Source organism: Vulpes lagopus, chromosome 1 (assembly GCF_018345385.1).
Source record: "Vulpes lagopus strain Blue_001 chromosome 1, ASM1834538v1, whole genome shotgun sequence".
In the NCBI taxonomy this organism is placed as follows: Eukaryota; Metazoa; Chordata; class Mammalia; order Carnivora; family Canidae; genus Vulpes; species Vulpes lagopus.
Genome location: NC_054824.1, coordinates 67,649,380 through 67,677,071, shown reverse-complemented (window position 1 = coordinate 67,677,071; position 27,692 = coordinate 67,649,380). Strand labels below are relative to the sequence as shown.

The following is a 27,692-nucleotide window of genomic DNA, read 5'->3' as shown; positions in this document are numbered from 1 at the left end:
CTTATCCTACAAAGAACTCAAAAGGTATATATAGAACTTATAATTTATAACCACAAACTTTCTTAATACTCGTGATACTTCAAAAAGGGGCAAGAGAGGGAAGATGAGGTAGACAGGTGGAAGAACAGGGCACTGGAGATCTGGGCACAGGCAACAAGGGGGGACCAACAGATCACTGGAGGGCCTGGTACCCCAGGAAGGGGCAGGAGAAAGCACTCATTTCTGTGACCTCTGCTTTGAGGATGAGGTTCAACTTCACTCATGGAAGAAAATGTTTAAGATTTCCTTACAAGGAACACAGGGACCATCCACAGCGCTGATGTTCTCTAAGTGTCATGGCCTCCTTGGGCTTTTCCAGGAGGCAATCACAAGCATCTCATAGCTGGTTGCTCTGCACAAACAAGTGGCCAGTGAGTCTGCATTTCTCCAACAAACCAGGTGTGAACCAACAGTGATGGGTAAAAAAGAAGGAGATGGAGAAGGGTTTTCTTTCATTTGTTCTAGTAGGATTCAGGTTTTCTCAGAGGACAGGAGCAAAGCAGAAGTTGGCATTTACATTCCTTTTACAGCAAATGGTTATTCCAGAGAAAGCGCAGCAACACATGAACTCCTCCAAAGAAAAGCAAGACAAAATGAGCCAGTGCCTCTCTGACTTCCTGTTGAAGATCCTGTTTAACACAAGAATGAGAGGGGAGGGGGTTAAAAAAAAAAGAGCAATAGAACAATCAGTAGATAGAAACTCCATATTAAGATTAATTCAATCAATGTCACAAACAAGCATCTTGGGCTGCTTTCTGAACTGTATGAGCCGGACAATATCTTGGTCTGTTGTGTAATGTCCACATCCTCTGCATGCCCTGGGAAGTCTTCCTCTGGGCGGGTTTTCCCATCTTAACCATCAGCAATCGGGGCACTCTTTTCAGGACTGATGACCTCTTCCTCTGGCTTTGCAGAACCTTTGCTTTGTTCTCTCAAAGAAGCAAGATGTTTGCTTTGGGGTTGAAAGAAAGGATAGGACATAGATGAGTGTGTGGGGGTGAATATGAGCCAAGTTGGAGGTAACAGAGCACAGCAGGTCTATGGAGCAGTAAGCACACACCACTGTTTATTTGTGAACATCAAGAGAACAAGGCTGAGAGTCAAATACAAATGGGTCTCCCTGTCCCTGTCCCTCGTCCAGCAGTCCCTTCTCAACACAGCAGACTTGGTGGGCCGTGAACTGTGCTCCTCTGCTCAGTGCTCTCCAGCTGCTCTGCCTCAGTCCTCAGGGGGACCTCAGCGCCCTCCCTCATCTGCCTCTACCAACCACTCTGACATAGGTTTTACTACTTTTTCTCCTACTCAGCCTCAGCCTCATTGCTTCCTTGCTCAAACATGCCGAATCTGCTCCTGCCTCTAAGTCTCTGCTTTCCGCTTGCCTCCACTGCTCCTCCACCCCACCCAACTCAGGACCCAGAATCTTGGGGTCCTAAGATCATCCAGGGCTCCCTCCACACCTCTGTCAAGGTTTTGCTCAGAAATTACCCTCCCAGTAAGGCCTTCCCTCCTCAACTTAAAACTGTAAATCCTCCAACACTCTTCATTTCTTTCCTTGCTTTATTTTTCTCCACAATATTTATCAGTGTCTGATAAGCTATATACTTTATTTGTTCACTTACAGTTTGTCTCCCTTTTAGATTATCAACTCCATGAGATTAGGGAGTTGTCTCATTTTTTAAAAGATTTTATTTATTTACTTGAGAGAAAGAGAGAACATACACACGGGGGCTAAGGAGAAAGGGAGAGGGAGAAGCAGACTCCCCACTAAAGCAGAGAGCCTGACAAGGGGCTCAATCCGAGAACCCAAGATCATGATCTAAGCCAAAGGCATCCACTTAAACAACTGAGCCACCCAGGTTCCCCAGTTTTGTCTCTTTTAATCTCTGCCATAACTCCAGTACTTAAACAGATCCTGACACACAGTAGATACTCAATAAGTGTTAGTTGAATAAATGAATGAATGAAAGATAAACCAATAGTAGCAAGCTAAAGAATTTAGACTGTGTCCTGTCAGCAACTGGGAATCATTAAAGGATTTTCCCCCCTTTTTAGTTGATATCAGTTAGGAAAATTGAACGAGTTTCCTTCCAGCAATGTAGATAAGAAAATGTATACAGCACCAAATCAGATGCTCATATATTTAAATTCTAGTTTTGTCACTTAATTGCCAAGTGACCTTAGGTTACCTAATCTCTCTGAGCCTCAACCAATTTCTCCTGAAATGCTAATCCACTAACCCATAAAATTATTGGGAGAATTAAATGAAATGTTTAAGAGTCTTTCAAAGAGCACCTGCAAGAAATTGTTTAATAAACATTGGCTTCTCTCCCCTCTTTCTAACAAGCTAAGATATTCCATATGCATTATTGTACCAGTGAGGGTCCCAGAGGGAACAGATGGCACACTGCCGAGTAGGATAATTCAGAAAGAGGGGAACTGGGGTGGTTCAGTTCACTTGAGTCATGATCTTGGGGTCCTGAGATCAAGCCCTACATCGGGGTCCCTGCTCCATGGGAGGCTTCTCACTTTCTCTTTGTCCCCAATCTTGTGCTCACTCTCTCTCAATCATGCACTCTCTCTCTCTCATAAATAAATAAAATCTTTTTTTTAAAAAATGATAATTCAGGGATAGTTAAATAAAGAGACTATCTACAAAGGTGGGGGACAAACAAGGTGATGCAGTTACCCAGGCTAGTAATGTCTCAATTATTGCCACTCCTAGGCCTGTAAGGATGGCAGGGGAGGCAAGGGCACAATTTCTAGAATCCAGAAGGAAAGAGTCCTCTAGAGAAAAATTCCAAAGACATATTTAAATCCTAAAAGTGATAGGAAGACTATTTTAAAACATACTTTAGGGATACCTGGATGGCAGAGTCAGTTAAGCATTCAATTCTTGGTTTTGGCTCAGGTTATGATCTCGGAGTTGTGGAATCGAGCTCCACAATGGGCTCTGCACTCAGTGTGGAATCTGCTTGGGATTCTCTCTCCCTCTCACTAACCCCCTCCAAAATAAATAAATAAATATTTTCTTAAAATAATAAAAATAAACCATACTTTCTACCTAGGAAAATTACATGCCCTGGATGAGGGGGGAGAAAATACCAGGTCCTTGAACCAAAATCCCGCAAAACCCCTAAATAGCAAAATAGAAGATGTTATTTTTGAGAATCAAGGCCTATTTGAAAATAAAGAACACTTGCTTAAGTGAAAACCGCAAGAAATCAAGTTACATGGCAGCTCAAGGACAATCCATTTAGCAGACAAAAGTATAGCTCTTTGTTAGGAAGTTCCAAGAGCAAGAATAAAAGTTTCTTTAAATACACCAAAAGCAAGAAGACATCTGGAGAATCACTGTGGCCACTTGATTAAACAGAGTACAAAAGGTAAATAAATGATGACTATATATGAAATATACCATTCCAGATTTGAAATTCTGTTGCTTGATTTAAGTCTTGAACCAGCAGAGTAAAGCCTTGAGCATTTTAGAGCCAAACTTCAGAGGTATTTTTTAAATTATTTTTTAAATGTACTGTGGTCTATTTATAGGTGGTCTAAAATGTAATTTTGTGGTCCAGGACAAGATATCTTTAACAGTCTAGGGCAAAGCCAGCTTTGAAAAATGCTGCAGGGAAAGCTAGGGCAGGCGTATGGATAGACATATAGATCAATGAAATAGAATGGAGAGTCCAGAAATAAACCCTCACATTTACAGCCAAATGATTTTGACAAGGATGACAAGGCAATTTAATAGGGAGAGAATAGTCTTTTCTTTTCAACAAATAGTGCCGGGACAGCTGGCTACCCATATGCAAAGGAACGAAGATGATCTTTTAACTCATACCATATGTAAAAACGAACTCCAAATGGATCAAAGACCTAAATATAAGGGTTAAAACTAAATCTCTCAGAAGAACAAATAGGTGTAAATCTTCATGGCTTTGGATTAGGCAAGGTATATTAGGCAATATAACCCCAAAAGTAGCAGAAATAAAAGAAAAAAATACATAAATTGAACTCCATCAAAATTAAAAACTGTGCTTAAAGAACACCATCAAATAAGTGAAAATGGGAGAAAATATAAGGAACCTCCACCTAGAATGTACAAAGAACTCCTACAACTCAATAATGAAAAAGAAAAATAATCCAATTTTAAAATGGACAAAGAATGAATAGACATTTTTCCAAGGAGATATACAAATGAGCAGTAAGCACATAGGAAGATACACAACACTGACCATCAGGGAATTGTAGATCACTTGGGACTCCACACCCACCAGGCTGGCTATAATAAAAAAGACAGTTAACAACAAATGTTGTCAAGGATGTGGAGAAACTGGAATCCTCACATCCTGCTACTCCACACCACTGCTACAAGTGGTGCCACAATGTAAAATGGTGCAGCCACTTTAGAAAACCACCTAGAAGTTCCTCCAAAAGTTAAACATAAAGTTGCCCCATGACTCAGCAATTCCATTCCTAGATATACTCCACAAAGAATTGAAAACATATTTCTACACAAAAACTTCTACACAAATGTTCGTGGCATTGTTATTCATAAGAGTCAAAGTTTAGGGCAGCCCGGGTGGCTCAGCGGTTTAGCGCCTGCCTTTAGCCCAGGGCCTGATCCTGGAGACCCGAGATCGAGTCCCACATCCGGCTCCCTGCATGGAGCCTGCTTCTCCCTCTGCCTGTGTCTCTGCTCTCTCTCTCTCTCTGTGTTTCTCATGAATAAATAAAATCTTAAAAAAAAAAATTAAAAAAAAAAAAAGAGTCAAAGTTTAAACCACCAAAATGTCCATCAACTGCTGAATGGATAAAATGTGATACATACATACAACGGGATAATGTTCAGCAATAAAAAGAAATAGAATAGGGTGCCTGGGTGGCTCAGTTGGTTAAGTGTCTGCCTTCAGCTCAGGTCATGATCTTAGGGTCTTGGAATCAAGCCCCACATAGAGCTCCCTCTGCCTGCTGCTCCTCATGCTTGTGCTTTCTTCCTTTCTCCCTCTCAAATAAAGAAAACAAAAGAAATAGAATACTGATAGGTATTACAATATGGGAGAACCTTGAAAAAAAACATGCAAAGTGAAAGAAACCATACACGAAAGGCTGCATATTAGTCCACTTACATGAAATGTTCAGAATAGGCAAATCCATGGATATAGAAAGGAATTGGGTGGGGCTGGGAAGAAAAGTGGGAGGAAACAGAAGTGACTATTAACTATTGGGTCTGAGGTGTCTCTCTGAGGTGATGAAAATGTTCTAAAGTTGATTCTGATGATGGCTGTACAGCTCTGTGAATATTCGAAAACCATTTGTCGTACAATCTCAATAAGTGAATTATATAGTATGTGAATTTTATTTTTCCATAAAGTTATTTATTTTTTTAAAAAGCCAGGAGAGTTCAATGTCAACTTATTAAGCTGTAGGCATAAATTTAAGACATAAGTTAATTATACCTTCAAAGGGAAGGGAAAGAAAGAAGGAGGAAAATTGAATAGGAAGTTAGGTTAGAGCAGTGCCCTCTTGACTGGGTTGAGGCAAATACAGAAAACAGGTCGCTGTGCTTTGTCCTCCTCTGTTCTCTCCTCTTGAGAGAAAAAAATTATAAGGAACCATGAGTACTCAGAGTTTGCAGATAAAGAAGCAGGAACATTGAGCTAAGGATCTTAATTCATAAAGTAGAGTCATCTGGGAAAACTTTCCTACAGAAGAGACTGCGGCCTGGAAGGGAAATGGTGAATAACAGGAATATGCGGTGATAAATGATCCATAGCAGAGGTGGTCAACTCCAACTGTGAAAGGGCGAAGGCAGAAAATTAGTTCATTCTTGGCTGAGATAACATTTAATCATAATTTTCTGTGGCTCAGGCTCTGTTCTAAGTGATTTACATGAATTATCTCATTTAATTTTCACGACAGTGCTCGCTTCGGCAACACATATGCTAAAATAATTTTCACGACAGCCTACTTTCTGCCTGGCAGCCAGTCCTTATCCTAAATGTAGATCAATCAGCTCATGGCACTCTCCTGCTCTCTCTTCCGTGAAGCTTCCTTTATCTCTAGGGTAAAACCCAGACACCTTACCACTGCCTCTAACACTGAGACCAACTTCTGGACTTCAACTCTCTCCACTCCAGCCTCCTTGCTGTGCCTTAAGCCTGCTCCTATCACAAGGCTTTGCACTCCCTGTTCCTCAGCCCAGAACACTTTTCCCCACAGGTATTCCCACGGCTCATTACCTGATTTCCACTCTCCACTCAAATACTGCCTCCCCAAGAAAGGCCTTCCCCAAAGTCACTGTGCATCACTCAGCATGCCCCATCCTTCTTTGAGCCTGCACCACTATCTGACAAGTCATCTGCTTTACTGTCCCCCTCCTACATTACGAGTTCAACGAGTGCAGGCTCATCTGCTGCCCTGCTGTCTGCTCTGGCTACCTATGCCTGGAACTGAGTCTAGCATACAGTAAGCACTAAATAAAATGTGTTTGAATGAAAGTTGTCCATCAAATATTTTATTTGACACTCTGTGTTTATTTCCTCTTTCCTTCTGACTTTTAGTAGTTGGGATATTTAGTCTCAGGGAATGTGTTCTCTGAGGGAAGGGCTGAGTATTGTTCACCTTTGGACCCGACCATAAAAGAGGGCATGGCACTCCCTAAAGCCAACATGATGGCAACAGTGGTGATGAACAAGAAATCATCACAGGACAGGTCCAATTGAGGGAAAGAAGTTGGGCTCTGAAGGCAGCCCCTCCCCCACCCAGCCCCACCCCCTTATGGAGCCCATATATCACTCTTTCTCCACTGCCAATTATAGGTTGTTCTGGTAGACTTGAACACCTCTTAAGACATCAAATGGTAATCATTCTTCTTTCCCATTTCCCCTTATTATCTCTTATAATAATCAAGAGAAACAAAGAAACCAGAGGGGTAGGGTTATCGTTATCACCTCTGGGTTGGTTCAAGGAGGAAAACCATGACAAAGCAAAGGCTTTCTTCCCTGAATGAGTATTAGATTCACCTGGGGAGCTTTTTTTTTTTTTTTTTTAAGATTTTATTTATTTGACAGAGAGTGAGCACCAGCGGGCATGAGGCTCCCCAGTGAGGATGGGGAGCCTGAGGTGGGCTCAACCCCAGGACCATAGGAATCAGGACCTGAATCGAAGGCAGGCACTTAACCGACTGAGCCACCCAGGCGCCCCACCACCTAGAGAGCTTTTAAAGTACCTGATGTCGGGCAGCCCGGGTGGCTCAGCGGTTTAGCGCCGCCTTCAGCTCAGGGCCTGATCCTGGAGACCTGGAATCGAGTCCCACATCGGGCTCCCTGCATAGAGCCTGCTTCTCCCTCTGCCTGTGTCTCTGCCCCTCTGTGTCTCATGAATAAATAAATAAAATCTTTAAAAAAAAAAAAAAGTGCCCAGACCACACATCTCATGCCAATTAAATCAGAATCTCTCAAGGTGGGGCCCAGGCGGCTGTTCTTCAAACTCCACAGGTGACTCTAATATGCACTCTAGTTTGAGGGTGTGGAGCAACGTTTCTCACACCTTAATGTGCACACACATCTCTGGGGTATGTGTAAAAAAGTAGATTCTGATTCCAGCACTGAGGCTGGGGACTGAGATTTTGCACATTTGACCAGCTGCCAAAAGCTGCTGCTGCTATACAGCTGTCCATGTACCACAGTTTGAATAGCAAGTGTGAGATCAAATACTGGCTTTGACTCAGGTTCACAATTTTCAGATCTAATGTTTCATACTCTAGACATTACTAATCCATGTGTTCTGTTAATTCCTGGGCATCCCAGCCACTTGACAGCCATTGTTCTGTTTGCTTTTCCTCGCTACCTGACTGACCGTGGCTGGGGAAAACGAAGACCCACCTCTTGAACCATCCTACGATCAATGCTGTCTCCAATGTTTCTCAACTGCATGGCCAACTTGTGGATTATTTCCTCCTGGTGATGGTTCTGGCCAATGCTACTCTCCTTAGGCTGAGAAGGCAGACTGTGATCTACATTGACAGGAAAGAGTTCAAGAGAAATGATTAACTATCTGTAAATCACTCCCCACTTGTCACTAAAAACTGTCTCAGGCAATGAGAGGGATGAAATCTCATCATCAATGATTATAGAAATGCAAAGTCTTGCCTTGGAATAGATTAGCTCTGTTCAATAGAAATATAATTCAAACTACATATTCATTTCAAATCTTCTAGAAGTAACGTCAGCAAAAATAATTTTAGTAGTATATTTTACTTAAGACGATATAGCCAAAGTATTAGCATTAAACATATAATCAATAGAAAATTATTACCAATATGTTTTGCATTCTTATTTATTATACTTAAGCCTTTCAAATCCAGTGTTTATTTTATACCTACAGCAATCTCAATCCAGGTGCTATCTTTTCATTGGAAAACCTTAATCTGTATTTTGATTTCATGAAATCTACAGTTTAAAGGTAGATATATACAACCCAGTTGTTCCAAACATACTTAAGAGTTTTCCAACAGTGAAATCAAGTGTCAGGTTTTTTGTTTGTTTTTACTGAAACTTGATTTGCCAGCATATAGTGTAACACCCAGTGCTCATCCCATCAAGTGCTCTCCTCAGTGCCCGTCACCCAAGTGTCAGTTTTTACACTTAAATAAATTAAAAATAACGAAAACTTAAAACTCAGTTCCTCAATGGGCCACATTTCAAGCACTCAGGAGGCAAACATGGTTAATAGTTACTCTACTGCACAACTCAGGTCTCTATCTTTATAGTTTTGTAAAATAGATTTTTCCATTTCATGCTTATATCCATGGTCCTTGAATGAGTTCCTCCAAACCTTATTTGCTTTCAACAACCAATGAGTGTTTTTAAGCAATACTATGAGTAAACTACTGTGCTGGATGCTTTGGGGAACTTACAAAGAATAAAGACAAGGTTTCTGTCCTTAAGTTGTGTACAACCCACTGGTTGGGATGAAACAATTACCAAGTGCTTCAGGCATACAGAGGAGGAGGAAATAAATTTGGACTAAAGTAGATATAAGTATGGCTTCGTAGACACAGCAAATTTTGCATTGAACCTATTTTGTTTCAATACAATTTGAGGACTTTGATTTTCCAGGCTTTGAACTGAGAGAATAAGTCCTGTCCTCAAAAAATCTAGCAGGAGAGAGACACAAACTACAATTCAACATGTTATATATAAGAGCAAGGTCTACATAGAGGAGTCAGGACAGATGACCCTAAAAAAGTGATAACTGAATTCAGTCTTGAAGAATGAAGAATGAAAAATTAGCCAGGAGAAGGGAGAGATGGGGGTGGGCCCAGCTGGGAAGGGATGGCAAACAAGATTTTTCAGGCAGAAGTGTCAACTGAGCAAAAGCACAGGGATGACAGTGAGGTTTTGTACAGAAAGTCTAAGTAGGGCTATTGTTGAAAGGCAGGGGATGATGAGAGACAGAGGTAAGAGAGTAGGCAAAAGTAAAATCATAAAGGCACAGAAAGAGGCTTGGACTTTATCTAGGAGAGCAGGGGACCCACCGAAGGATTTTAAGCAGGAAATTACAGGATCAGATTTCTTCTAGCTCTTTCCTTTTGGGATTGAAGTGGAGATGGGTAAGATTTAAGACAGGGAATGCAGTAAGAGGCTACTGCAAAGTACTGCAGAGAGATGATAAGGAGTTGCCTTACAATAACTAGCATGCCTACTCCACGCCAGCATTGTCTTACTAACTACTTCCTCACAATGACCCCCATGTGGTCATAACTGCACGGTACAGATGAGAGAACTGTGGATTAGGGCAGTGCTTTTCAAACTTGGCTCTGGCTTGGAATCCCTTGGGAAGTCTTTAAAAATTCACACAGTTCAGGCCTCACTTCATTCCAATGAAATCAGTTGAACCAAGCAAGCATCAGTATTTTATTTAAAGCTCCTTAGGTAGTTGCCATGGGCAGCCAGGTTTGAGGACCGGTGATTTAGATGGGTTGAGTAATTTGCCCAGGGTTTGAAAGCTAGTAAGTGTGAGAGCCAGGATTTAAACCTAGGTCTGCCTGGCTGCAGAGCCCATATTCTTAAACCTCACCATACAGAGCCTGAACTAGTGCATACACACCTGAAGCAGTACTAATAGGGGTGAGTGGTGAGAACAAATCCTATAAATACTTGGGAAGCAGAATAGGCCAGAATTTGGCAATAGATTAGCTGAGAAATGTGAGGGAAAAGGAAATTCTTACTTTTTCCAGCTCAGGACACTGGAAAGGTGATGGCATCATCAGCTGTACAGAGAATGAGGGTCAAGGGAGGACAGGTATAGAAGGCAGAGGAGGCAGTTAGAAAGAAGAAGAAGTTAATTTTGAGTTCTTTTATACATTTAAGGTACCTGGTAGGACATCTTAGCAGGCATCTGTAATATTTCTGAAGCAAAAAAACAAAAAAAAAAGCAATATATCCAAAGCTCAAGGGATGTCAGAACTCCAAAGATTTATGAGTTTCATTTATTTATTCAATAAAAATGTAGGAGTGAGTAAGATCTTTCTGAGCTTATATAGCTGATGGATAAGATTGATGATTAACAAGGTAAGCAAAGGAACAAAAGACCATAAAAATGACTGAGAAGGAATAATGAGAGAAGTAAATGGGAAAGCAGAAGAAACAGTGTTTTCCTAACCATTTTTAAATGCTTTTTGAAAATTTCCTTCTCAGGGAACCTGGATGGTTCAGTGGGTCAAGCATCTGACTTTGGCTTAGGTCATGATCCTAGGGTCCTGGGATTGGGCTCTGCACTCAGTGGGGAATCAGCTTCTCCCTCCCCCTCTCCTTTTGCCCTTCCCTCTGCTCATGCTCTCTCTTTCAAATAAATAAAATATTTTTTAAAAAAAGAAAATTTCCTTCTAAAATATATTATTGGGCATCGTTACTTGTAACTATAGTATATTGACTATGACTCTGTGTGTGTGTGTGTTGATGATGATGATGATTCTGAATCCTGAAACACACCTTACGGTCCTTTCATTAAAGATGCCCATCTTTAATGTGATGTCCACATCCCCTTCCAAAAGAATCTGCCATGTTGCCTAAGCAATCAAGCTCCTTCCATGTCCCCAACCCAACCCTGGGCCACAGCTGTTTGGATCAGAGATGAATACCTGACCTAAGCACATACACTGGCTGGCCAGGTAGTCAGAACCTAGCCTCTCAAGAGAACACGGTCCCTTCACCTCTGTTCAATGTTCAAGAGACTAAGGGAAAAGTTGTCAGTAGGACAAGGAATGCCACAGGATTATGTCAGGCCTAGGATAAGTCAAAGCATTTGCAAATGAAAATTATGAAGGGGAAGGAAACATTTAAAGGAGAGATAGAGGAAGCTCCCAACAGAGAAGAAGTAAGCAGAACAAACATTCATTAGAAAGCAAGACTCAAAAAAGACTGGGCCCAGAACTGCCTCAGAACCTGAACCCTCCAAGTTCAGTTCTGTTTCATAAGCATTCTCACCAGCAAACACAGCTTTTTGGAGGTGACCAGAGTAAGTCTCTTCCCTGCAACCAAACAAATAATCATCAATATCCATATCAATTTTCCAGAGCTGTCAAATATAGGAAAAACTGTGTAGGAAATTGTGTTGGCAATAAATCTGCTTCAGGACAGACTCCAAAAGTGAAATTTAAAAATTAGTTTCCGGGCAGCCCCGGTGGCGCAGCGGTTTAGCGCCGCCTGCAGCCCGGGGTGTGATCCTGGAGACCTGGGATGGAGTCCCACGTCGGGCTTCCTGCATGGAGCCTGTTTCCCCCTCTGCCTGTGTCTCTGCCTCTCTCTCTGAATAAATCAATAAGTAAATCTTAAAGAAAAATAAAAATTAGTTTCCTGGAGTGCCCAGCTGGCTCAGTCGGTGGGATATTGACTCTTGATCCCGGGGTTGTGAGTCCAACCCCACACTGGATGTAGAGATTACTTCAAAATAAAATCTTTAAAAAATAATAAAATAAAATAAAAATTAGGTTCCTGGCGGCTTGTGTTTTGGTTCTGATCATTTAGTCATTCCTCATAAAAGTTGAATGCAAGGCGCCTGGGTGGCTCAGTCCGTTAAGCATCTACCTTCAGCTCAGGTCATGATCCCAGGGTCCTGGATAAGATTGAACCCCTTGTCTGGCTCCCTGCTCAGTTGCTCAGTGCTGAGTTTGCTTCTCCCTCTCCCTCTGCCCCTCTCTCCCCCGCTCCTTGTGCTCATGAATGCACACACACACACATTCTCTCTCTCAAATAAATAAATAAAATATATTTTTTAAAGTTGAATACAAAAGGGCTTCAGGGCTCTGCTGTACTAACCTGTTTAGTCAGCATTATTTGCTGACTCTTAAAGAGAGACTGATATCCCTGTCCTGCAGACATTTACACAGCAAAATAACTATGTCACCATATTATAATAAATATTATAAAATTACAGGTAAGAAATTGTTAAATCAAATTTCTAAAACAGTTATATGTTGAAGAAGTGCGAACTCCTGTGACAAGATAACCAAAACAAATTAAACAAAAAAGTAAATAAAACTGTATTTTCCAAGTATTGAATTTTTTATGTCCAGAGGGGAAAAGTATCTTGCTCTATGCTGAAAAGTTGTATGGAGAAATATATATATATATATATATATTTATATAAACATATATTTTGTATTATATAAATATAATATATTTATATATATTTATATTTATAAAGTAGTGTATAATCATATATATACTATATAACATAGTAACTATATATACATATAATAGTATATATAGTATTATACTATATAACATATATACTATATATATGTGTGTACTATATATATACACACATATTTCCACACAGAGTTCTGAAAATAAAATCATAGTCTAAATGGGCTACTGGGAAATCTGGGACAATCATGTGATTAATCTTTTTGCAAGAATAATTCCTTCATAAAGCAAATAATAAGCCCCAATGTATTGTAACTTTAAAAAACACTGCTGTAAAAAAAATAAATAAAAAACACTGCTGTAAAAAAAAAAACAAAAAAAAAACACTGCTGTGTGTTAAGAATCCTACATAAGAAACTTTGACCACCTCTCCCTTCAGTTGCACTCAGGAAATCTTCTAAGCAAATATGGTTTTATAAGTGTTTCTCTGCTGCTAGCTATAATGTGAATATTTTAATTTCTCATATAGTGATCATGCTTTCATAATCTTGATTTTGTTCACTAAAAGTAGAGGTCTAGGGACTTCTGGCTCAAGGCTGAACACAAGCATTGGCCTCCCATTGTCCCTAATCCCTCCCAAGACATCACCAAAATGAATGTATGAAAAAAAAAATAAAACCACGAAAGTGAAAAGAATGGAAGACTGGGTCAACAGCAGATGGGAGATCTGTGCATGTTTCTGGAAGGCAGAAAGCAGATGAGACAAGATATGGACCAATAAGCCAGGCAGAGAAAGCACCAAGACTTCACCACAGGAGTTCCTGAGGCTTGCAAGGTCATTTACTCCACTAAATGGAGCCCTTCCAGGGCTGGGAGAAGGAGATGTGACATTGGCTGGAAATCTGATGGGAATCACCTGTATCACTTGGTGGCCTCGACACCCCCAGGTCACTCACTATACCCACACACTTCAGGCAAAAAAAAAACAAAAAACAAAAAAAAACCCACACCACTCTTCTCTAATGGAAGAAAACAAATCTTGTGAAGAAAGCTAAGGTTTCTTTAGGAATGTTGGTGCCTCAAATTAACGATCTCCTTGTTCTAGCATTTGGGGGACCTGGGACCAGAAAGTGAGCTCCCTAACTCATCTCCCTAAAGCACCCCCAACTCAGAGCTCTCCTATGCCTCTATATGAGTCTCCACTCAGCGGGGAGCCAGTTAGGCAAAGTGGTAAAATGTTGAAACCAGATCACTTGGGTCCAAATATAAAACCCACTACAGATAACACTGAAACCTGGGGCAAGTTATTTAATCTCTCTGTGCCTCAGTTTCTCCAACTGTAAGATGGGAATAGTAATGTATTATTTCATCAACCCTAAGATTTTTTTCCAAAGATTTTATTTATTTATTTATTTATTTATTTATTTATTTATTTATTTGAGAGAGAGAGAGAGAGAGAGAGCATAAGCAGAGGCAGAAGCAGAGGGAGAAGCAAACTCTCCACTGAGCAGGGAGCCCAATGTGAAGCTTGATCCTAGGACCCTGGGATCATGACCTGAGCAGAAGGCAGGTGCTTAACAGACTGAGCCCCCCAGGTGCCCCAACCCTAAGATTTTTTAATGCCTCTAAAACCAAAATATATTTTATAACCTATGGCATGTCATATTTCAACAACATTTAACTTCTTAGTAGTAAACAACAATGATGGTATATTTATCTTCTTAGTAGTAAACAAAATGATGGTATATTTTACAATTGATGGAATGTAATGAAACTTAATAAAATATCATAGTAACTACCTCATAGAGTGGTATTTGAGATGATTAAATGAATTAATATATTTAGCTTGCACAAGGCAGTGCCTGGAACATGCGTAGACACTACATAAATGTTAGCTACTGCTACCATCTAAGAAAACAGTCCTACTCACACAAAGCAGAGAAAAAAAAACCACACCAGCTTCCCAGTCCATATTTCTTTAAAATAACACAGGTTCACTAGGCAATTGAGAAGGACCAAAGAATGCAAGACAAATACCAGAAAAACAAACTAAGCTAATCCTAAAGAAAACATATAATTCAAGGAATGGAAGAGAATGTTTGCAATCTCTAATGTATATATTTTGAGAGATTTAAGAAAATATTACATTCAAGAACAAAAAGAGAATGCTATGAAAAAAGAATAATCCTAGAACAAAATCTTTCTGATTTAAAAAATATGATTGCCAAAATTAAAAGCATAACAGTTGGTCTGAAAAAATAAAGTCAAGGAAATCACTCAGAAAAAAATCAGAAGGTGAAAAATATGAAAGAAAAGATGACCTAGAGGGCCAATATGGAAAGATGAGTATTTGATTTATGGGAATGCCAGAAAGAGAGAAATGGGAGGGGGGGCAGATTTCAAAGCAAAGAACGTAAGAGAGAGCTCCCCAAAGCTGAAAGACACCAAACTTCATATTAGAAAGTAACCCCCACACATACACACGCACATACACACAAAAGCCCCACAAAGTTCTCAGGACAACAAATGGGGAAGTAAAAACCTCACTTCTAGAACATATTAAAACTTCAAAATAAATAAAATAAAATAAAATAAAATAAAATAAAATAAAATAAAATAAAATAAAATAAATAAAATTTCAAAACACTAAGCATAGGAGGTGCTAAAAATCTCCAGAGAAACATTGATTAGTTTGGCAACACATTTCCCATGAATGAATGAGTGAATGAATGAATGAATACTAGAATATAAAGGAACTATTTTTGCCCTGAAGAATGTTATAAAAGATTATTTTCAACCTAGAATTCCATGTCTAGCAGAACTCTCAATTATATGTGAGAGGTGAATAAAGATATCTGCAGATATATGAAGGTTTGGGAAGATTTTCTTCCATCCAAAATTCCTGAGGAGGTCTCCAAAAGAAGTCTTCCAGTAACAGACTATGACTAAACCAAGAAAGAAAAAGATTTGGCAGAAGGTGAATCCAACCCACGTGATCTGGGAAAGTCCCCGGATGACAGAGGTGCAATATGCCTAGAAAGAGACTAGATGGGAGTTAGAGAACAGCTCTAGAAAGGAAGTCTCCTGGGCAAGGGAGACTTATAGAAGAGCCAGTACAGCTGAAAATTGGGGGAAATTCAAAGAAATGGAAATTATAAATCATGTGACAGAAGAGAAGGTGGGGCATCTGGGGGGCTCAATTGGTTAGGTATCTGCCTTTGACTCAGGTCATGATCCCAGGATCCTGGGATCCAGTCCCCAAACAGGCTCCCTGTTTAGCACAGAGTCTGCTTCTCCCTCTCTCCCCTGCCCCTGCTCATTCTCTCCCTCTCTCCCTCCTTCTCTCTCTCTTTCTATAAATAAATAAATAAATAAATAAATAAATAAATAAATAAATTCCTTAAAAGAAGAAAAAAAGGAAAGGCAATAAGAAAGTCCAGAAAACAATAAAAGGTCATACAGGAAGTTTATGGTCTGAATGTGAAGCAAATTATAATGTGGCTTAAGTTGAAGATGAAGGAATTGCTTTATAGTTCCTTCTAACAGGGCATTCGTCTGTGTTAAACTTCATGGTACCTTACCTGTATGACACGGCAATTTTGTCCCTGTTTCAATCACCAGGAAGTGATTATACTTCGAGAAAAAAATCCTTCCTGTACATATGGATTTTATTGCTGGTGGCCACCACCCCTAAACTTCAGGGTCTTGAACAACCATTTACCTTTGGATGCTGACACAACAAGTGGACAGAACTGAGTGTGAAGCTTCTGAAGTCTTGGCCTCTCCACATGTGGGACCATCTGCTTCCAGATTGGAAAAATACATACGTCTCCTTTGCAGAGACAAACTACCTTAGTGAAAGGTAAGGCCTCACCTCAAACTCAGTGAAACCTTTCCTTTTAATTGAGGAAAGTGGCATCTTTTAAGAGCACTTTAAGCCATTAAGTAGTGCTGTAAGTTCAACTACTTTGAACATTTAAATCTGCCAAGTGCAAAATCAGTGGTCACTGCCTCATCTCAAAGGACATCTTTTCAGGGGTGCCTGGCTGGCTCAGTTGGTTGAGTGTCTGCCTGTGGCTTGGGTCATGATCCTAGAGTCTCAGGACTGGGCCCCACATTGGGCTCCCTGCTTGGTGGGCGTCTGCCTCTGTCTCTGCCCCTCACCATGCTCTCATGCTGTCTTTCACTCTCTCTAAATAAATAAAACTTTTTTTAAAAAGACATCTTTTCAAAACCAATTAAACATATATAGTTGAATGTTCAATAGCTAACAATACCCAAGCTGAATAACAATTTCAAAATAGTTTGCTTAAATTTAGCAAGACCACTATAATCAATCTCAGGAAAGCTCAAATCTCTCACCAAGGACAAACTGCTCTTTTCAAAAAGGACTGCCGGTATCTCCCAGGACTGAAGTAGAGCAAAAGAGAATTATTCATACAGTAAGGATGAAAAGAAGTTTGCATGACAGCGAAGTGTGAATTTGAGCCACCAGACTGGATTTAGCGCCAAGAGGTATAGACTACTCTTCCAAAGGGTGCCCTGATGAAGAAAGGAGAGAGAATAGGCAGTAGCAAAAAGAAGAGATATGTCGAAGGAATTTCCTAGGTTGAGAGTCCTGAGCAGGTTTTGTAGGTTGAGGAGAGGAATTAGAGCAGAAATAATCTCAATGAAAGATAGAGTAGAGCAAATTGTCGAGGCAACATCCCAGAGTTTTAGGAGCAATGAGAATAAAAGTACATGGAAAGTTTATTAATTAAACTTCGATTAATTTCGAATCGAAGGTGGGGGGTGGGGAGGAGTAGGGGGTGTGCCCTTCCTCTGAGATAGAATAGAAGGAGGTAAGTTGTGATGTTGGTGTAAAGAAGTCTGGAGCAAGGGAGAAGGAGATTCGGGTGTGTACCCCAATGACATCAATTTTGTACATGAAGCAGAAAACTATGCCATCCGCTGAGAAAGAAGGGGATCCTAAAGTGGCTGAAATTAGTTACTAACAGAAATGGAAAAAAGAAAACTGATCAGAGTTGTATAACAGGAGCTGAAGACAACCATCACCTTCCCCACCCCCAAAAAAAGAGAAAGAAAAAAATGTGTATATATCCTTCATGAGCATTCTCTTTCCAGCCAGTAGGTGTCCTAACCTTGAATCTAAACAAAAGAAATTTCTATCCTATCCTCCACAGGGGAAGCTTCAAGGTTTGGCCCAGTTACTTTCTAATTTCCTGTTCTTAAGCAAGATACTTAGATTCTCTGGGCCTCAGTTTCCTCATTTGTTAAAAAGGACTTTAAGATTATTATGAATATTAGGGGCACCTGGGTGGCTCAGTTGGCTAAGCAGCTGCCTTCGGCTCAGGGCATGATCTCACAGTCCTGGGATTGAGCCCTGAGAGGCTCCCTGCTCAGTGGGGAGCGTGATTCTCCCTCTCCCTCTGCCCCTCCTCCACACTTGTGCTCATTCTCTCTCTTTCAAATAAATAAATAAAATATTTCAAAAAAGATTATTATGATATTAAAAACTGATGTTCATAGGTGCCAGGTATACAATAAGCCTTATACATCTTATTAACTATCACTAGACTTGGTATTTTGCAGTATTTACATAGGTACAAAAATGTAAACCAAGGTTATTGGTTTCTAACTTTTGGACTCAGCTGATGGACAAAGCATGGAAGAGTTGCTTGTGGCTGGAGGCCAGAATGTAAATGCTAACAACTCTGGCTATATAAAAATAAAAAAGTGTAAGGGACAAAGAGCAGGGTGAGCAGAGGACTGGGAAGTTAGTATCTGCCTCTTATAAAATGGGGAGTCATGTGATCGTGCTGAAAATATATGAAATAAGGAGTTTAAATTGCTTAAGTTTACAAAGACAACGAAGAGAAGTATTGCAATAATAATTTAACTATTAAACATGAGAAGAGAGGGTATGATATGAGCTAAACCTTATCTGTCATGTTAAAGAATCAATAGGAAAAAAAGAATCAATGGATGGCATCAATTCGATAAACCAAGAGATAGATGAACAAACACATTATTTAGAACAATACTTCTCAACTCTGGCTATACATGATTATCGACTTGGAGACAAAAAAAAAAACAATTTGGGGGACGCCTGGGTGGCTCAGCGGTTGAGCAGACATCTGCCTTTGCTCAGGGCGTGATCCTGGAGCCCCGGGATCAAGTCCCACATCAGGATCCCTGCATGGAGCCTGCTTCTCCCTCTGCCTGTGTCTCTGCCTATGTGTGTGTGTGTGTGTGTCTCTCATGAATAAGCAAATAAAAACTTAAAAAAAAAAAAACAATTTGGGGGATGCCTGGGTGGCTCAGTCGGTTAAGTAACTGCCTTCAGTTCAGATCATAATCCCAGGGTCCTGGGACTGAGCCCTAAGCCCTGTATCGGGCTCCCTGCTCAGCAAGGAATCTGCTTTTCGCTCACCCTTTGACCCTCCCCTCTACTCCTGTGCACCTGCACATTCATGCATGCTCTTGCACACGCATGCTCTCTCTCAAAGGAATAAATAAAAAAAATTTTAAAAAAAACACTTTGTTGTTCTTGGAATAAACCTACACATAGGTTGTTTTTGTTTTAAAAAAACTTCCCAGGTGATCCTAATATACAGAGTTGAGACTCATTAATCTACACAACTGAAAAACAGCCAGTTAAAGAGTTTCTCTTCTGGAAATGGGACAGTGGGATAGGGTAGAGGTGAAAGGAGAGGCTGGATACTAATTTAGCCTTCATTCATTCATTCATTCAACAAATACAGTAGAAGGCTACTTTTTACCCTTTTTACCAAAAAAACAGGCCCTTTTTACCAAAACAACCTCTCTAATCCATGATTTGTTCTCATGGGCATGAGTGCCTGGAGAAAAAAAATTTAATGCAATGAAATACATCATTACCTGATTCCATACACTTATTATTTTTTTATCTATTTATTCATAAGAGACAGAGAGAGTGTGAGGCAGAGACACAGGCAGAGGGAGCCCAATGTGGGACTCGATCCCGGGACTCCAGGATCACACCCTGGGCTGAAGGCAGACGCTCAACCACTGAGCCACCCAAATGTCCCTGATTCCATACATTTAAATACATTGGGCAGCCAGTGAGAACCACTTCTGCCTGAGTACAAAGTGTATCACCTATGCAGGGTAATACAGTTGGAAAAAAAAAGTCTTTCACAAGAGATCAGCCAGGCTGTGAGCAGCCTGGGAAAAGATGAAGGGAAAGAGTGTCTAAGGGCATGGGAGAGCACCCACCCCACTTCACAGGCCCCCTTTCCTTCTGCCAGATGCCACTGAGCCAGGGCTGCCTGACTGGGTTCAAAAGTAAAGAACTCTGAAAGGTGCCGGAGTAGTTCCTTTGGTTGAGCCTCTGACTCTTGATTTTCACGAAGGTCATGTTCTCAGGGTCCTGGGATCGAGCCCCATGATGGGCTCCATGCTCAATAAGGAGTCTGCTTCTCTCCTTCTCCCTCTCCCCATTCGCTCTATCTCTAAGATAAATAAAATATTTTTTTTAAAAAAGCTCTGAGGGCAATGGCCCTCAGAGTTCCTGAACCCTACAACAGAGTAAAGAGGGAGAGGGTGAAGAGAGGGGGCAGGGAGGGCTAGGGTCTCAGTACAATAATTTGCCTCAGGCAAGAGTAAGCCCCTACGTAGGTGGCTTACATAGTAGCTGAAATATATGGCCCTTTGATAAAAATTGCAACCGTACTGCCATTTCAGTTTCTATTGCTGTTTTCAAGAGTATCATGAAACCTACACATATTAATGACATTCACATCTCAGGCCATCTTGAAATAACACCCTAATGATTAATTGACACCCAAACGAAGGGTTGAGGGTATTAGTGAGGACTGAGAGCCTCCGCAGGAGAGAAGGTTCCCAGAGAGGAGAAATACTATCCTCTCTGGGCACAATCAAGTAAGGAGATCCTCCAAATGGAGGTCACCTACTTTGAAGTGGTAAGGGCCAGCCCTGCCTATGCCAATCAAAAGCATAATGACTTGCATCTCTTAGTTTAACTCATCAATTAACTGTCATCTGGGAAATACAAAATCTAGTATCTCCATTAGGAAGATGGAATACAAGTTGGATATGTTTCAGTAATGGACAATAAGAGAAATGAGGAGCTATATGAAAGGCAACAAGGCTTGGGTAGCTCAACTGGGTAGGCAAAGGGGCAGAAAAGGAAGGACATGGAGGTAGGATGCAACAGAGGATTGAGTGTGCCAAAGCCAGAGATGTGTTTTGCATTCTGGAACTCAACATAATAACCATTCATATTTTGTGCATGTCTGATCAACTGAACAGTGAATTCCTTGAGGATTCTATTTCATAACTCTGGAATCTTGCTCAATGCCCTACACATAGAAGGTATCCAACAGATATTATCGATTATGATTCTAAAGATGCAGTTGCATAAAGGGAGTGGAGAGAATGGGACAGAACATAGGGTTAGATGAAAAAACATTGGCTATTCTATAAGTTTATCTAAGAAACACCCTTTTAGTTTCTCTTGAAGACAAATATTTCATTTAAACTTGTACAACATCAACAATAATTCACATTCACATATTTTGCCTCTTGGCATAGAACCTTATCAAAAGCCTGAAGATACTCCCACAGTTGGTGGGAATGAAACTGGAACAACTTCTGTAGGGGGCAATGTATCTGTCAAATTTTACAAATGCAAATATGTTCAAGATTATTTGTTGTAGCATTCCTGTCAATAGTAAATGATTGGAAACAACCGAAATGTATATCAAGGGTAAACTATTTAAATAAATTGTTATATTCACACAATGGAATATTATGCCTTTGTAAATAACACTGTATTAATGCAGAAAGATCTCCAAATCATATTGTTAAGTGAGAAAACAAAGACAATGTGCTCTGTATGCTACCTTTTCTCTAAAAAGGGAGTATAAAAATCTATACTCACAATTATTCATATTTACATAAAGAACCTCTAGAAGGATGTCCCAAAATCAAGAACAATGGTTGCCTATAATAAGAAGTGCTGAGAGTGGCAACTGAACAGACAGGGAACAAGAATGTAAGACTTTTCACCATATGCCAAAATTTTCATATTCTTTGGTTTTCCACTCATGAAAATGTGTTTTTATAAGCAAACACTTGTATAGCACTTATTGTCTCAGTCATTGTTGCATGCCATATAAAATTAGTAACTCAGGGATCCCTGGGTGGTGCAGCGGTTTAGAGCCTGCTTTTGGCCCAGGGCACGATCCCGGAGACCCGGGATCAAATCCCACGTTGGGCTCCTGGTGCATGGAGCCTGCTTCTCTCTCTGCCTGTGTCTCTGCCCCTCTCTCTCTCTGTGTGTGTGACTATCATAAGTAAATAAAAATTTAGGGATCCCTGGGTGGCGCAGCACGGGATCCCTGGGTGGCGCAGCGGTTTGGCGCCTGCCTTTGGCCCAGGGCGGATCCTGGAGAGCCGGGATCGAATCCCACGTCGGGCTCCCGGTGCATGGAGCCTGCTTCTCCCTCTGCCTGTGTCTCTGCCTCTCTCTCTCTCTCTGTGTGTGACTATCATAAATAAATTAAAAAATTTAAAAAAAATTTTTTTTAAAATTTTAAATTAGTAACTCATTTATTATTGATATGTTAATGTGAATACTCAAATTTTCATTTAAAAAATATCTCAGGGATGCCTGCGTGGCTCAGAGGTTAAGTATCTGCCTTCAGCTCAGGGCATGATCCTGGAGTCCCGGGATCGAGTTCCGCATCAGGCTCCCTGTGAGGAGCCTGTTTCTTCCTCTGCCTGTGTCTCTGCCTATCTCTCTCTCTCTCTCTCTCTCTCTCTGCATCTCACATGAATAAATTTTTTAAAATCTTTAAAAAATAAAAAAATTAAAAATACCTCATGAATGTCATAATTGTACTGCGGTTATGCAGAAAAATCTTTGTTCTTGGGAGATAAATTATTTAGAGATAGAATTATTTAGAGATGAAATTAGTATATCTACTTTATCTAACTTTCTTTGTAGCAAAGAAAAACATCTGTACATCCATTCATGAGTATGTGTGAATGTAGAGAGAGATAAAAAGATAAAGTAAATGTGCCACCTCCCTCCCAAAAATGGTAAATCCATGTAAAAGGTATATGACTAACCATAGACTTTTGTAGATTTTAAATTTTCCAAGGTAAACACTGGAAAGGAAAAAATATCTCAGGAAAGTCCTTAAAAGTGAAATAAAACATTTCTATTTAGTTTCTATAAACTCTTTGGACTGGTTTTCAAGGCTCTTAGATCACATCTCAATTCATCCATCCAGCCTTCTTATCCTGTTTGACCAAATCTTACCTTTGAATCATATCTCAAAAATTACTTTCTCAAGATGTCTTTTTTGAATCTTCCAAAAGAATGTGTTCTCTTACCACTTTGAATTCCTGTAGTGCTTTTAGTTCTGTTGAGATATATCATATTCTAAATGGTTATAATCATTGCATGTTTTTATTATATAAAACAAGAGATGATAATGTATATTAGACGCATATATTGATTTTTAAGATTTTTTTTTTTTTTACTTATTCATGAGAGATACAGAGAGAGGCAGAGACACAGGCAGAGAGAGAAGCAGGCTCCCTGAGGGGAACCTGTTGTGGGTGGGATTCTATCAGGGAACTCTACTATCAGGCCCTAAGCTGAAGGCAGATGCTGAACCACTGAGCCACCTAGGCATCCCTAGATGTGTATAGTGTATACTTACCTACTGTACATACATTGTCTATAACAATAATTATAGGTTATGAGTCACTCCCTAAGAACTTAACAATTGAATGAAAAAAGTGTCTTTGATAACTTGGAAGCAAGATTAATTTACATGTGGTGGAAAGGAGTGAGATGGGCAGTCACTGGAAGGGGAGAGGCTATCAGCTCTCCCTTGGCCAAGCTGCTCCCTCTGCCTGCAACTCCCACTGTCCTTAACTCCTTCAGGTTCTCAGTCCTGGGTTACATCTTGAGCGAAGCCTTCTCTAATCTCTCTGCTAGGTCAAAGCCCCATTATAGCACCTGGACCTCTTCTTAGCACTAATCCCATCATATTGAACATTACTATGTTTAATTGACTACTATCTGCCTCCTTTACCACACAGTACGCTCCAGTATGGAAGGCACTGTTAATGTTTTTGTTCATCACTGTCATCCCAGTATGTAGCATGGCGTCTGGAATTCAGCAGGCCCTAGCATTTTTTTTTTTTTTTTTAATGAATAAAATAAGAAAATGTGTCCACCTAGAGGAAGAGGGAGTTGATGAGACTTAGGAGAAGCAAAAATGAGCACCCAAGCACTCTCAAAGGGAGAAAGAGGCTGAATAACTGGACTAGACTTATACAATGCACTTATCTCATTTATACCCATACACACACTTACGTCATGCTGCCCTCCCCTACCAGTAACTATTACATTTTTTAGAAGTGGAAAAGCCCTATTTTGTTTTTACTAATTGTTTCCCCAAGAGTTTCTCATTTCCCTTAAACGACTTATCAGGACTTCCCAAGGGGAGGGGATGCCCAGAGGGGATGCCCTGGACTTCCCAAGATCCTCTGCATCCCAACTTTTCCAAGAAAAAGTGGTTAAGTTCCCCTCACAAAAATTGCTTCCTTGGGGATCCCTGGATGGCTCAGCGGTTTGGCGCTGGCCTTCGGCCCAGGGTGTGATCCTGGAGACTCGGGATCGAGCCCCATGTTGGGCTCCCTGCAGGGAGCCTGCCTCTCTCTGTGTCTCTCATAAATAAAATCTTTTTTTAAAAAATTGTTTTCTTTCTCCGAGGAGTTCTACGTTCAAACGTGTCTATTTCCCGAAAGTAACAAGAGAAACAGATGTGGGCTTCACACTGCATAACACTGGCGATTTCCACTTCCAGTCTGTGTCCAAAAGCCAAAAGAGGGGAAAAGGAGACCTTTCAAGAATCAGCTTCCTCAGTAGGGGTTTTACGTTGAGCAGTACTTAAGGCGTTTTTTGGTTTTTTTGTTCTTGTTCTTGTTAAGGCTCCCGGCGAGACAGCTTCCGCAGCCCCTCGGAGCGACCTCCCGCGACCCCACCAGCCCCTGCAAATGGCGGTGGCCCAGCCGCCGCTCTCCGGCGGGAAAGCGCGCGCGCGCCGGGGGCGGTGCGGGCCAGGTCACGTGGGCCCGCTGTGGCCAATGAGGGGCGCGCGCCGCGCTCCCGGCGGCCCGCGCGCTCTCCCGCGTGGGCGGTGAGGCGCCGCGCGCTCTCCGAGCCCCTGGCGGCGAGCGGGAGACGTGAGATGCGTGTCCGCAGTGCTCCGGATGGCGCCTCCCCTCACCCTGCGGCTCGGCGCTCTGACGCCGTTCGGACACCTCCGCTGCCCTCTCACAGCGCCGCCTTCAGTCTGCACGCACCTAAATGCCCCCCAAAGGCAAAGGGAGAAGCGCGCGGCAGCCTCCTGGGCCGGGAAGCGGGTGGGAAAGAAGCGGGAGGCTCGTGCCGGATCCCAGCCCCTGGACGCTCGCCGCTGGCCCGCCCGACTGAAAGACCAGGCCCAGGGGCAGCCCGGGTGGCCCAGCGGGTTAGCGCCGCCTTCGGCCCGGGGCGCGATCCTGGAGACCCGGATCGAGTCCCGCGTCGGGCTCCCTGCGTGGAGCCGGCTTCTCCCTCTGCCTCTCTCTGTCTCTCGTGAATTAGTAAATAAAATCTTAAAAAAAAAAAAAAAAAAAAAAAAAGACCAGGTCTTACGTACAGAGCGAGAACAAACACGTCGACTAGGTTGTTGGCTGTCACCCCATACATCAAGCGGAGGAGCTTTGTTTTTCACCCTGCTTCTGCGTGTGAGGCGAGACTAATTAGGAAAGCATTTGGACCAGCCTCCCATGGGGCACCTCGAAGGGGCTCGAGGAGGAATCTGTGAGGATCCAACGGTTTAGCTGAGTGTGAAAACGTACCAGGAAAAGTTTACAACATTAGTTCCAGAACAGTGATTGCGACTGCACAACCTTATGAATATGCTGAAAACCACTGGATTTTGCCCTTTAAGAGGTTAAACTTTATGGTGTACGGGTTACATCTCAAACATGTTCTAGAAGGTATTCACAGGTGACAGTCTCAGGCTTTAAGCAATCATTGTTGACACCTGCACATATCAAAATTCAGTATTTTAGTCAATTCAGGTCTTTCTAGAAGATAGCTACCCTATTTGATATGGTGGCAAGAGACTATCAGGATGCCTGAAATTGCCACTTTCTCAGTGGCTTGTACTTCTTTTTAAAATGGAGAATAGTCTGAAATTAGCTTTGGTTATTCCTCTCAGGTGTCTAGCATATTCTTAATCTAAAAGTCTAAAAACCCCATAAATTTAACACCTAATCCTAATATCCTTCACAACATAAGGCTTTAATTTTCCAACATTCAGGGACATTTAGTAAGCGTGCAAATTTTTGTAAAACAGTAATTCAAGCTTATCTTTCCTTCATGTTCTCTCCTATATTGGCAAAATCAAAGAGGAACCTAAAGTGTATTTTCCCTACTTAACAACATGGACATTGTCAGGTCAAGTTAAAGACGAATTTGTATTAAAAGACAAATATGATCTATTTTAGTTAATTTGGGGTCATCTGAATGAGTTGTCACATCAACAACTCAGAGCTAATAGACACTAAGAGATTTAGTATCATGAGGCAAAGTCAGCTTTAGATTTTTACTACCGAAGAACATTGATGAATAGATTTACCACTATATTCTTACAGTTAATGTTTAAATAATCTATTTAAGGCCCAATTTTATGTCCTCAATACCAAGAAAAATATGTGCTAGATAGAATATTTATCTTAGCTTAACACAAATAATATCTTACCTGGGTTCCTTGACATGGCTGAAACTGGCTGGGAGCTGACAAGTCGGGTCATGTACTCCTTCTGAAAACTGTATTTCACCCACAGAGATTTGCAACAATTTGTTACTTTGGGAGAGGGATTCAGAAGTTCTTTAGGTTCACAAACAATGGTATCATGTTTTTTCTTCATGTTTTTTCCCTGTTGAAAAATATATCTTCAGAGAATTTCCCCCATCAGTATATATTCAGTATGTTTGATGAATATTGGTGTTCTCACAATACAAGCAGCCTTTATTCTACATATCTAAGGGTTATGGTTTAGAGTGGAAAATGGAACAGGGTAATTAAGGTCTTTTTTCAACTTAGATAAACATCTTTAAGATCTATGCTGTTGGTCTTTAGATCTGCAACACCACCCCACATCCTCATCTCCAAGCAGTTTTTCTTCAATAGCCACATTCTACCAACAGAGCAGTCTAAATAAGTATGCATAGAAAAAGGCAGACGTATTAACATCACCAAAAAGAAAATAGATTAAAATCCTAGAGATGGGGAGGGTTGGAGATGAAATACATTTTGTCCTACTTCCTTGTGAATGTATGATTTTGTATTATCTCTTTATGTCTCCACATACACATAGTCCATCTCTACAAACACTAATGAAGACTATTCTCCTGCTGCCCCACCCTTTTCTAATACTGTAGCACCAACCCAATACATTGAAGAATTGAACTGAGACTTTTCATTGTTTACCAGTGCCTTTAATTCTCTTGACTTAAGGGTTGGCCACAGAGTTTCACTTTCTAGTTTACCTTCTAAATCTAAGCAGTTACTGAAAGGGAAGGAATGGTTAAGAGCAGTCAGACAATAAAGAACAACTAAAAAAAGTAACAGGAGAAAACTTCAGGAGTCTTAGATCAGTGCTACCCAATACAAATTTGTGACTCACATATGTAATTTTAAGGTTTCTAGCAGCTACACTAAGCAAGTAAAAAGAATCATGTAAAAGTAATTTTAATGATATATTTTATTTACCCAAATATATCCCAAAATAAATCCAGATATTATCATTCCAATAAGTAATCAGTATAAAAAATTATTAATGAAATATCTTACATTCTTGTTAATGTACGTCTTCAAAATCCAGTATGTCTTTTACACTTACAATACATCTCAATTTGGA

The 27,692-nt window shown here is 40.8% G+C and overlaps 1 protein-coding gene across 1 annotated transcript; it reads right to left on the bottom strand.

Annotated features, from left to right (window-relative positions):
• Window positions 1–75: 75 nt before the first annotated feature.
• On the bottom strand, window positions 76–27,692 carry PXT1 (peroxisomal testis enriched protein 1). Its single transcript, XM_041768818.1, has 4 exons — window positions 27,626–27,692; window positions 26,531–26,708; window positions 7,926–8,056; window positions 76–668 (listed from the first exon to the last, which is right to left on the bottom strand). Exons 2-4 carry the CDS (start codon window positions 26,697–26,699, stop codon window positions 564–566), a joined length of 405 nt encoding a protein of 134 aa, XP_041624752.1. The 5' UTR covers window positions 26,700–26,708; window positions 27,626–27,692; the 3' UTR covers window positions 76–563.

Bases quoted from the DNA above. Each gene is read 5' to 3' on its own strand.
- PXT1 (XM_041768818.1), bottom strand. From the start codon at position 26,699: ATGAAGAAAAAACATGATACCATTGTTTGTGAACCTAAAGAACTTCTG. The intron at 8,057-26,530 runs GTAAGATATTAT...CTGTCAATGTAG, and splicing joins AGCCATGTCAAGGAACCCAG to ATCACAGTCTGCCTTCTCAG. The intron at 669-7,925 runs GTGGGTCTTCGT...TGTGTTAAACAG, and splicing joins ATCGTAGGATGGTTCAAGAG to GATCTTCAACAGGAAGTCAG.